The sequence below is a fragment of the Pelobates fuscus genome, chromosome 1, assembly GCF_036172605.1.
Source record: "Pelobates fuscus isolate aPelFus1 chromosome 1, aPelFus1.pri, whole genome shotgun sequence".
Lineage (NCBI taxonomy): Eukaryota > Metazoa > Chordata > Amphibia > Anura > Pelobatidae > Pelobates > Pelobates fuscus.
In genome coordinates, this window is record NC_086317.1 from 313,198,199 (window position 1) to 313,210,417 (window position 12,219).

Below are 12,219 nucleotides of genomic sequence, written 5' to 3' on the forward strand. Positions count from 1 at the left end.
AAAAAAACACAGAAAATTATATTTATCTCTATATTTTTTTTAATTGGAAGTAGATTTATGAGTGTATGTATGCAAATTTATTATTGAACAAGGAATAGAGCAACGCTAAACGAACTAAAAACACTAGGATGGGAGGCAGCACACCTGATAATAGGGGAATTTCTCCAACTCCCAAGAAAACTAGAACAGGTCAAACAAAAAATATACAGGTAGCGCCAAGAAAAATACTCCAAACACAAGGGTATATTGTATTAAGAGCAATGAAAGCAATAAGAGCAATAAAAAGTCTACAATAAAACTTGAAAGGATAAAAAATACCAAATGGTAAGGCACAGTCTCAAAGGCAGCAGTAGATCTTCTAGATCTGGTTTGGAACTTTATTGGTAGCTTTGCTTAAAAGCAGTATATGAAAAGGAAGCAAAGCCAGAGATGAACCAATAGTGCAATATGGTAATACAAAGTAGGGCAAACGACACTTATATCCTATCCTATCCTATCCTGCAAGTTAGGATTTTATACTACTGCATGCTGTTTTACCTAGAGCTGGTCATAGCTCTATCACATGTGAGTTGATATTTTTTGTTTGACATGTATATTTATTATGTTTAAGCCCACCAGACGGAGAAAGAAGTATGGTTCGCTTGTTAGTCCCCAAATTCTTGGAACCCCATGTTTTTCTATGTCATTATTTTTAATAGAGAGAAATAATTATATCTAACTTTAGTTTTGATTTCAGTACCACAGGAGAGAGCGGTCCATCCAGCCGCTCTCTGTTGTGGCACTGAAAGGGTTAATATTACAGTATAATTATCACAGATCTTTATTTTGGCTCGGATTGTAACTTGTTTTAGCAGCAGTTTGACTCTTTACACCTCTTGGTAAATCATGGTGAATACCTTTAATTTAAAGGGGAACTGTCACTTCCCATGTTATTATTATCCTATTTATATAGGGTTGTTGTTGTTTTTTGTTTTTTTTTTACTAAAAAAAAAATTGTTGGGAAATAAAAGTGAGTTCTAGATAATAGTCTAAAATAGCTGAAATGAAGAAAAAAAAAAAAGGTCTCCAAGTCGGCTATGCTTCCAGTTCGGCTCTTTTGGTCCAAAATTTGAAATTCACTTTGAATTCCTGACAATATTTATTTTAGTGAATAACCCTGTATATGTTTTATCCAGTTGTATAAATTCCATAGAATTGACAGTTCCCATTCAAAAGAGGATTATTGCAGGAATTGTGAATACATTGGATGTACAAGTATTCATCCCCGTTCTCCCAGTTGTGCATGATAGGTATACAATGAACATCATAAAAATAAGTGAACCTGTTTTATTTTCTGTAGTTTGAAAATGAGTGTTCTCAGGACGTGAAGAAAAACTATATGGAAAAGGATGGCTGTATGCAACCAACTCTTTCAATTGACAACTCAGATTCCATTAACAAGCGCACAACAACCAGAACAAACTTCAACAGGTATGGAGCATCTAACCCACAGTAGAACTCACCCAATTCTTTGTTTGACTACAGAGTTAATCACTAAATTGCAAGCAGCTATCCTGGCAGCTAAAATGATGTTCTGGTTGAATGGAACCGGAATGGAGCAAGCAGTGGATCCCAAGCAGATTCACTAATATCAGAACATTTCCTATCACTCTTCCGGACTTCCATTAACTTCCTTCTGACTTGAAAGGACACCTGTAATGTAACAACTCATGGCATTAGATTGAACATAAGATTGTATCTTTACATTGTGCTAGTAGTTTTGATAGTAAACGTATAAATTAGAAGAAAAATCTATATAAAAATATATTTTTCTTCTAGCTCATGATGAGACATTGACTGATAAAGGAAAGCAGAAGAGACCTCGCAAAGGAGGTCCCTCTGCTCTCCTCCCATAGCAACTACAGCACATGCACTGTGGTTGCTATGGAAACTCTTTAGCCGGCACTTCTAGTGACGTAACTCCGGTCCAGCGGCAAGGAAGACAGCGTGCCGACGTCACTGACAAGACTTGCCCTGCTTGGGAATGTGTCCCAAGCAGGTCAAATCAAAGATTTTTTGTAGATGCGGAGGACGGCTAGAAGGTGGGTGTTACATGATGAATAACACACACAAAGCAGCACTGGAACAGAGAAAAAGTGAGTAGATATTTATATTTAACATTGAATACACTATGTATTATCATATACCATATATATATAGTGTATTCAATTTGTATGGGAGCGATTTCAGGTAAGTTGTTTTTTTTCCATAACAGGTTCACTTTAAAGGTTGCCAATCTCTGCAGCTGAACTTTCATGGGAGACTTGACACATGAAAGGGTCTTTTTAGTAAAATATAAGTTGTGGTCCATTGATGACTAACTTATAAGGTAAAGTAATAGAGGTCCAGGCACTCCTTGGTTCAAGACAGGTACTTTAATAGGAACCACAACAGCAACGTTTCGACCCCAGAGGTCTTTGTTAAGCTCATACATACATCAATTTTACAATATATATATAACAAACTGTAAACAATAACAATTATAAAATTCACATGTGAATCAGTATCCTAAGCAAGTAGTTTAACAGCTGGAAGTAGTATACTACTTATCAACAATACTTAATTAATTACATTAATTAGAAAGAGAGTCTAATACTTAATTGCCAATAACAAACAAGCTTTGAAAGACTTATTAATTTGTTGATACAGGAAACAGAAATGTATATATTAATTTTATATGGATACTGACATAACATCCAAGTGTATATAGGACATAAAATACACATATACAACATAAATACAATATAAAAATAAGACCAGAGTATACGAGTACAGAAATTCCCATTATCGATTAGAAATCCTTAATCAAAATCACAGAGTATTAATATTAAGTATCCTTAACACATAAAGCACATCAAGTTCAAAGAGTTTTCATATATAGAAGAAGGTGTGTATAAAGAGATGCCCTTAAGTAGGTTATTTCCATTATCGAGTAGAGATCCTTAATCAAGATCGCAGAGTATTAATATTAAGTATCCTTAAAGGACCACTCTAGGCACCCAGACCACTTCAGCTTAATGAAGTGGTATGGGTGTCAGGTCCAGCTAGGGTTAACTAATTTTTTTATAAACATAGCAGTTTCAGAGAAACTGCTATGTTTATCAATTAGTTAAGCCTTCCCCCTATGTCCTCTAGTGGCTGTCTCATTGACAGCCGCTAGAGGCGCTTGCGTGATTCTCACTGTGATTTTCACAGTGAGAGCACGCCAGCGTCCATAGGAAAGCATTATGAATGCTTTCCTATGTGACCGGCTGAATGCGCGCGCAGCTCTTGCCGCGCGTGCGCATTCAGCCGACGGGGAGGAGAAGAGGAGGATCGGAGGAGGAGAGCAGGAGGAGATCTCTCCACCCAGCGCTGGAAAAAGGTAAGATTTAACCCCTTTCCCCTTTCCAGAGCCGGGCGGGAGGGGGTCCCTGAGGGTGGGGGCACCCTCAGGGCACTCTAGTGCCAGGAAAACGAGTATGCTTTCCTGGCACTAGAGTGGTCCTTTAACACATAAAAACACATCAAATTTGTTTCACAGAATTGCTATATATATAGAAGAAAGTGTATATAGAAAAATGACCTTAAATAGGCTAAAACTACTCATTTGGAGTCGAAGTGTATATCTACATAATTTAAAACTTCTAAAGAGACAAAAATTCGACTATAATCACTGTAGGTGATAGAAAAGTGCAAAGTGTATAGGATTTAAACCAGTGTTAAACTGTGTTAGAGTTAGATAAGTGGCTATAGTGTGATAGTTTGATTCCGGTTCAGCAAGCACCCTGGCTCAGATTTATGGGAGTGAGTGCAGTTCCACACACACACACTACTAATAAGGTAGTGAGACTGGAAAATAAATCACCAGCAAGAACTGAAATTTAGATTTTTATATTACCTGTTTATCTATTTTCTTCTTATATTTGTAAATCAGTTGCATAAACACAACACTGCACATAGAACTTTGCTAGGTCCTTGCCATTTATGGTTGCCAGCCACTTTATAGAAACACTTTGCACTGTTACTGTCACGGCTGACGGTACAGAGACCGGGACCCCTGAGTGCCTGATGATGATCAGAGTCAACCTCGTAGAAATGAAACAATCAGGGCCTGGTGCAGGGTAACCACACACCCCCTGGTGTTGAGCACCAGGGTTTGTACAGCCACATACCAGGGCCATGATGCAGCTTCTGCGGATCCCAGCAACTAGAGGAATATATGCAGACCTCCCAGGATCTGGATATGGAGGCTCTGCAACAGGTATGTATCCAGTACTAGAAACAAGGTGAGACTAGAACAGGCACCAAACAAGATAAGACAAGACAAAACTAGTAGAACGCAGAACCAGAGAAGGATAGAAAGCAGAACCCAGAACATGTACACAAGACATGAGGGAAACATGAACAGGACAGGACTGTACATGAACTGGGAATACAAAATAAAACAAGACAAGATATGCAAGGCAAAACAAGAGGAGAGATAACTAAGTACTAATATGTGCAATAAACTCCCGCCTCCCTCTTTCCCTTGTCACAGAGTAGGCCACAGGATTGCCCCGGTTGGGTGCTGACCGAGGTAAGTGGTGTCAAAAATGCTGACTGATAGCCTGGGGATTGTAATTTATTAGCAGGATCCCCTAGAGCAGTGATGGCGAACCTATGGCACGCGTGCCCTCTCTGTGGGCACGCGGCCACAGGTCCGCCATCACTGCAGAGTAGGCACCTGCCTGCCCGAAACGGCAGGCGCCTACTCTGCTTCCGTGTCGGGAGGCAGGGGAGGGATCTGTGATGCTGATCCCCTGTCCTCCCGCGCGATGCTGTGTGGAGCGTTGCCGAGCGTTACCATGGCAACGCTCCACACAGCATCGCGCAGGAGGACAGGGGATCAGCATCACAGATCCCTCCCCCTGCCTCCCAACACGGAAGCACTGCCTGCCACCACCGGACCACCAGGGATGACGGCACCACCACCGGACCACCAGGGATGGCTGTGTCCCCCCCCCCACACACACTTCATTAAAGGTAAGAAGGAGGGAGGGGGGGGGGGGGATACTGACACACAGCACCACTACCCCCCCCCCCACAAAAGTACCCTTACCCCCCCAGCACCACCCCTACCCCCCCCAGCACCACCCCTATCCCCCCAGCACCACCCCTACCCCCCAGAAATACCCTTACCCCCCCAGCACCACCCCTAACCCCCCCAGCACCACCCCTAACCCCCCCCCCAGCACCACCCCTACCCCCACAGCAGCACCCTACCCCCCCAGCAGCACCCTACCCCCCCACAGCACCCCTACCCCCCCAGAAGTACCCTTACCCCCCCAGAACCACCCCTATCTCCCCAGCACACAGCACACAGCACCCCCCTCACACACACACACACACACAGCACCCCCCAAACACACACACACACACAGCACCCCCCTCACACACACACAGCACCCCCCTCACACACACACACACAGCACCCCCCTCACACACACACAGCACCCCCCTCACACACACACACACAGCACCCCCCTCACACACACACAGCACCCCCCCCAAACACACAGCACCCCCCCAAACACACACACAGCACCCCCCCCCCACACACACAGCACCCCCCCCCACACACACACACACACAGCACCCCCCCCCCACACACACAGCACCCCCCCACACACACACAGCACCCCCCCACACACACACAGCACCCCCCACACACACACAGCACCCCCCCACACACACCACCCCTCATACACACACACACAGCACCCCTCATACACACACACACAGCACCCCTCATACACACACACAGCACCCCTCATACACACACACACAACACCCACACACACGCACCCCCACACACACGCCCCCCCCACACACACGCACCCCCCCACACACACGCACCTCCCCCCCACACACACACGCACCCCCCCACACACACACACACCCCCCCACACACACACGCCCCCCCACACACACACACGCAATTGCCGTGTTGGCACTTTAAGGAAAAAAAAAGGTGGCATGTATTGCGGTTTGGGCACTCGGGCTCAAAAAGGTTCGCCATCACTGCCCTAGAGTTAGGTTTGTGGGTCAAAGAGTCAGCTGGAGAGGCTAAATCATGCCAGTCAGGCCCCGCCCCCCCTCCTTAAGCACTTTTAATGAATACAAATCTAATCTTTCTTTATGAGAGCTATAGCAGTGGCAGAGATACACATTAATCGGTTTAATAATTGTTATCTGATGGAAACAGTGTAAGTGCACTCAAAGTCCCACCCTACCGCACGTTTTTAAATGTTTGCCATTAGATGGTTACCGCAATCACATTGGTGCCTTATAGCTGTACACACTGCAGCTTTCCCTCACACTTACATATAGGAAGTAAACCTTAATGGCATAATGCTCTAGTTCTATTTCTCAGAGAGCAATGTGTCCGTATGCAATGCTGCTCTTAGTGAACAGTACATTCCTCACCGTTCTAAATAGTAGCACTCCACAAAGGTTGATCCAGGCTCTCTACCCTTCCTCTTTCTGCCTCCCTGTGCAGCGGTCTGTTACCTGAGAGGATGTGACCAATACTTGCTCCGAGCACTACAGCAAAACTGCTGATCTGACAGGGATCTGGCCATCCTGTTAAAGGACTGCAGTGCCTGACCAGGCCCCATATCAGACATGCCCACCTCGTGGGACCTACTAGGTTACAGGCCTCATTATGGTCACAGTGTCATTAGTTCCGATGCTGGTTTTAGACATCTTACCTGGAATCCGCTGGACACCACTCCCTGCCTGCACTGCTTCTGTAACAGTTTCTATGAGCTCTCCTGAGCTAAGCCCTGCAGTGCAGAGATTGGTTGAGAGCATAAACGTGAGAGCAGGAGCCAATGTTTATTAGAGAGTAAATATGACAAATGTATACTGGAGGGCCATATTGGTTAACCAAATAACTTATCATTTAGTTACTTAATTTTCTAGTATTTGTTATACATTCAAATAACTGTTGAAAACAGCCCTTTATAAGGCATTTATTTATTATGTCAAATTTGTTAAAGGATTTTTGTAAACTGTAATCACAATACTTTTTTTTTTTTTTTTTTTACAATAATTTGCTTCTTTTTATATATAACTTTATCAGTGTTTATAAAAGTGCTAGTTCTATTGACTGTCTTTGGAAGTTAAGAAGTTAATGCTGTTGGGAAAAATGTGTTGTCTGCATTTAAAATGATAATCTGCACTATAAAAGGTCAACAACATCTTAAAAAGAATGTCAATTGCCTACTTAGGAAAAGCATTAGCACACTGACAATTACTTATGAAGGCATTACAAGGAACATGGAAGGTTGGGGCATAGAGGGGGATATCTGAAACATGTAGAACAGGCTGTAGCTAACAGGATGATATAATAAAATAGCAACCTTACCAGATTTTTTGTAATAAAAACAACTAACCTCTAGATCCGGCAGTTATAGCTAAAATCATTGGTTCACAATATAATCAAGGTTATTCACTAAACCATGATGTGTTGGGAAATTTCTTGGGGATTTGACATTGTATGCAAAATAAATAGGGGGTGGATTGTTCCCTCACTCCCTTAATACATGTTCAGTGCAGGAAAGATTACATGTTAAATGAGTGGGTCTAATGGACCTATTTTCTAACAAAGGGTTAAATTAGTGAGGCTCAGGTGATCTCTATCTACCAGAGGAGTCTATTAAAATATCTGTGCCCATTCATCTGTGGTAGGTGTGGGTTAAATAATAATAATGTGGGTTAAATAACATTAGCTGGTAGTGTTCATATCAAGCAGAAATGGCCCTCATGGTTCCATCTGGTTCCCACACAACATGTGCAGTGAGATTTAAATCAGTGTAGCAGAATGGCCCCTTACAGAAAGAAGCAAAACCATACAGCTACATATGGAGCCATTGGGACTGTAAAATACGGAGATTGTTCGCAATATTTTATAATGTCTGGATTTTGTATATCAGGTCGTGAACAGGACTGAATTTAGTCTGGATTTCAGCTGGAACAATGCCAGCTGGATGCTCCGAATCCGGACGTGAAGCTTTAACCCCTTAAGGACCAAACTTCTGGAATAAAAGGGAATCATGACATGCCACACATGTCATGTGTCCTTAAGGGGTTAAATCTAGGCCTGGGCTATTTGCCCACTGGCGTCACTGGTAGCCAGTGGGCAAATACTGGAAAATAAAATACTTGGTGGCACAGGACTTAATAATGTAGCAGCTAGCCACATAATTTAGTATATAAATAAATAATCTGTGGGATAAATAAGATTGCCATGTTACTATAAGGGGAGATACTTTGCTTCCCTATACCCCCACCTTCTATTTGGTCTACTAACCTTTAAAAAAAAAACTAGCGAATGGACAGCCATGTGGGATAGGGACTATTAAATAACTCAGTTATTTTGGCGGATGCGCCTCAGTGTGCAGAACGGCAATATTTTGATTTGTAGGGTTAAAATGACAGGGACATGAAACCAAGACCACTTCATTGAGATGTTCCTGTTACTCATCACTGTAGTAAGACAAAAAGGAGTGTGTAAAGTTATGAATTTTTTTTATATATGAAAGATAAAGTGCAGACACAGCAACAATGTTACAATCAAGGTCTCATGAATATGCACATTCACTACAAAAACATGTGGGAATACCTTTTAAAATCCATTGGAAAATGGGTCGTATTTTTCATGCATGTTTTCTATATGCATAACAAAAAGTAAGAAAATTCTCCTGTCACCTTTGTCTCCCTTTCCCAATTTACCAAAACTAATACTCTCAAGGGATGAGGTATCTGCAAGCAAAACAATTGGTGGGAACATGCTACCTCCCTTTATACCTTCCAACAGAAACCGCAGGATTGAAAGTCAAACACATGTTCAACAGGTAAGTTTATTTATTCTTACCATCATGGTTATCCACTTATATTATATAACCCGGCCTGAAGTAAAAATTAGAGTCCCTGAGTTTAGAAAGGCTGACCCTGTAATAGATGTAAAATGGCACTTAAGGCTGAAACTGTGCCATTCTTTTAAATGCATTGTATAGATAATGTCTTACAGATATACAAAACAACAAATGAAAAGAATACAGGAAACAAAAAGATACCTTTATGTACCTTATTTTGTGACATAGATTACATCACCATCCTTAACCTTTACCCACTACAGAAAATAGCTTGGCCAATCATGAGCATTTCTGATCTTTGGAATCTGATCTTTGGAATTTGAACTGCTAAGAGCTGTAAATGTAGAGAGGAACTGATTCACAGATTTTGTGTTTTATGGAGTATGTTGTATTTAAATACATTTGTCATACCCCCCAGGGGGCAAGCCAGTGATGCGTATCACCCTAGCAAAAGGCAGGTCAGGATAAAAAGGGGGACACTAGCGAACAAAGTCGGAATAGTGGGACAGGTGTCTGAAATAGAGATTGTCTCACCGAAATTGAGTCAGTTGGGAGGCCTGAATTTATAAACAATCTAACACAATGGATCTATGACCCAAAATTGGGATCTTGGTGCATTTTTTTTAAGTCTCCCCAAGTTGGAGTAAGCACATATTACTAGTCAGGCTTCAACTGATTGTACAAAGTAGATTGTGCAAAATTAAGATTATTACTGTTGTGGTCTGTGATGAACATAAAGGCCTATTTTAGAGCTTAGCGGTAGCTTTAAGAAGCTCACATATAAAAGAAGAAAATATCATGGCACAATATATTTATTAGTATCAATGGACAAATCTAAATAGCATACAACACTCACAAAAGACAATGCACCGATCTAAAAAGGTAGGTGCAAGAAGCGCTATGCCCAAGCATGGGCTAAAAGTGCATGTGGCTCACAGTAGTATCCCAGCTCCTTATGTCCCAGTAGGCCACTTCTATGCTGCATTCCTTTGGTCAATGCATGGTAAGATATCCTCTGTGTCCCTCCTGTTTGATCTCGCCTGCTCAATGAGTTTCGTCACGCAGCATTCGAGACTTCCTCAGGAGTGGTTCTATATATTGACCAGAGGAATCCAGTACAGAGATGGCTTATTGGGACATAAGGGACAGGGATACTAGTGTGAGCCTCAAGCATTTTTAGGCCACGTTTGGGCCTATAACTTCTTGACTTATCATTTATCCTTTTCTCTTTTATATGTGAGCTCTTCAAAGCTACATGATTGGTAACTGTATATTTACCTAAATATATATTTTTCTTACTGTTTTTTAAAGTGGGATTTGGCGCCCTCCAGTGTGGCTTTGATTGTAATTTCTTTCCAGCACTTTTGTTTGTATGTTACTTCGACACATAGTACCTTCCTAGAGAATATTGCAGACCTTGTACACCGCTATATATGCATGTATCTTATATTTTATTTTGTTTTTCATTGCCAATCAATAAACAATTATATTCCCTGCTCTAGTTCCCTTATTTTCTTTTATTATACAAAAGTGTTTAATTTGTTTTATATTAGAATGCACTGCTGTCTCCTTATTTCTACAGATAGTTTCTCTCACCAACATGTGAGCACCCTCAGCAGGTCCGGACTGGGAATTCAAAGCAACCCTGAAAAAAAAAATGTATGCCAACTCCATAAGTATATATATAGAAATAAAGTAATGATAGCACTTATTGTGAAAAAACGTAGCTTTTTATTCAGGCATCTGCCACAGAAGATCAACGTTTCAGTTCTCTAAGGAACTTTTGTCAGGATGAACCTTAGAGAACTGAAACGTTGATATTCTGTGGCAGATGCCTGAATAAAAAGCTATGTTTTTTCACAATATTTTCGAAGTCCTTGGAGTGCTATCATTACTTTATTTCTATTATTTGGCTGTTAAGCACCGGGCTTTTCACTATTAATCCAGGAGTGCAAGCAATTGGAACTTTATATATTACACACACACATACATATATATACAGTTCAATCTTGACTTGCACTCCTGCTTTAATATAATCACTGTTTTAATACCGGGTGCTAGACTCTGGTCAGAGGCGGCTCTCTAATTAGGCGATTTAGGCAGCCGCCTAAGGCCTCACGCTGCCTGGGGACTCGCGGCCACCTAAATCGCCTTAGGGCAGACTGTGTCGGGACCTCGGTCAGTGATTGTATGCCGCCGGGTGCAAGGCCCCTCCAGTCTGCCCAGCTGGAGAGCGCCAATCGCAGACACAGGTCTGCAGCTCTGCAATGTGCAGAGCTGCAGACCACGTGTCTCGCGAGATCTGGCCAGTCAGAGTGTTGCTGCTCATTACCACGGCAACGCTCTGACTGGATCTCGCGAGATACCTGGTCTGCAGCTCTGCGGAGCTGCAGACCGGATGATATGGCCACCAGACCACCAGGGAGCTAAAAAAAAGGTATTTAATCCATTACATAACCCCCCACAACGTTATCACCCCCCCCCCACACTCCATCAATAACCCCCCTCCCTCACTCCATCAATACCCCCTCACTCCATCAATTCCCCCCCCTCCTCACTCCATCAATACCCACCGTCCCTCTGCTCACTGACACATAAGATAATTGAAACACACATGCTCACTACACACAAGATCACTGACACACACACTCACTACAGACACAGTATATAAACCTTACCTGGCACTGGAGGCTGTTGGAGATGATGGTTTCTCTGGTAGGCCATTTTTAGGTCTCTTCCTGCAGCAAGGTCCGCTTCTTAAGGGCGGGAGGCGGAGCTTATGTGCGGAGGTGGGGCTTTTTAACGGGGCAGAGCTTCCATGCTGGTCCGGGGCATAAGTGCTAAGGAAGGGGCTGGGAATTAGGAAAGGAGACTCTGTGCTCCCTCCGGCTGTCAGCAGCCTTAATGCGGCCGCACCAGCCCCCAGCACCTGCCTCCTGAATTCCCTCGGACTGACAGAAGCTGTCACAGTCTGAGGGAAAAAATATTTAAATAAAACATTAGGGCTTTCTGCAGACAGCTGGGTGTGCTGGCGGCTGCAGGGGGAGCTGTGCTGTCTCTGCTCCCCCGCACTACTTAATGAGACCGGGGTCGTAATATGACATCATATTCTGGCCCCGGTCTCATTAAGCTGCACGTTGGGGAGCAGAGACAGCACAGGGCCCCCTGCGGCCGCCAGCACAGCTCCCCCTGTGGCCGCCAGCACAGACAGCTGCCCTGCACGACCCCCTGGTCGGTCGCCCACAGGTAGCAATAACGTGTGTCAGTCTGGCAGTGTGAG

The 12,219-nt window shown here is 43.1% G+C and overlaps 1 protein-coding gene across 2 annotated transcripts in view; it reads left to right on the forward strand.

Moving 5' to 3' along the window:
- Positions 1-12,219, forward strand: part of AFF3 (ALF transcription elongation factor 3) — a 487,926-nt gene that overhangs the window by 412,447 nt on the left and 63,260 nt on the right. For both annotated transcript variants that reach the window (XM_063458843.1, XM_063458853.1), the window contains exons 10-11: positions 1,340-1,470; positions 8,816-8,918. In XM_063458843.1, the coding sequence (XP_063314913.1) occupies positions 1,340-1,470; positions 8,816-8,918 (234 nt within the window). The remainder of the gene's footprint in view (positions 1-1,339; positions 1,471-8,815; positions 8,919-12,219) is intronic.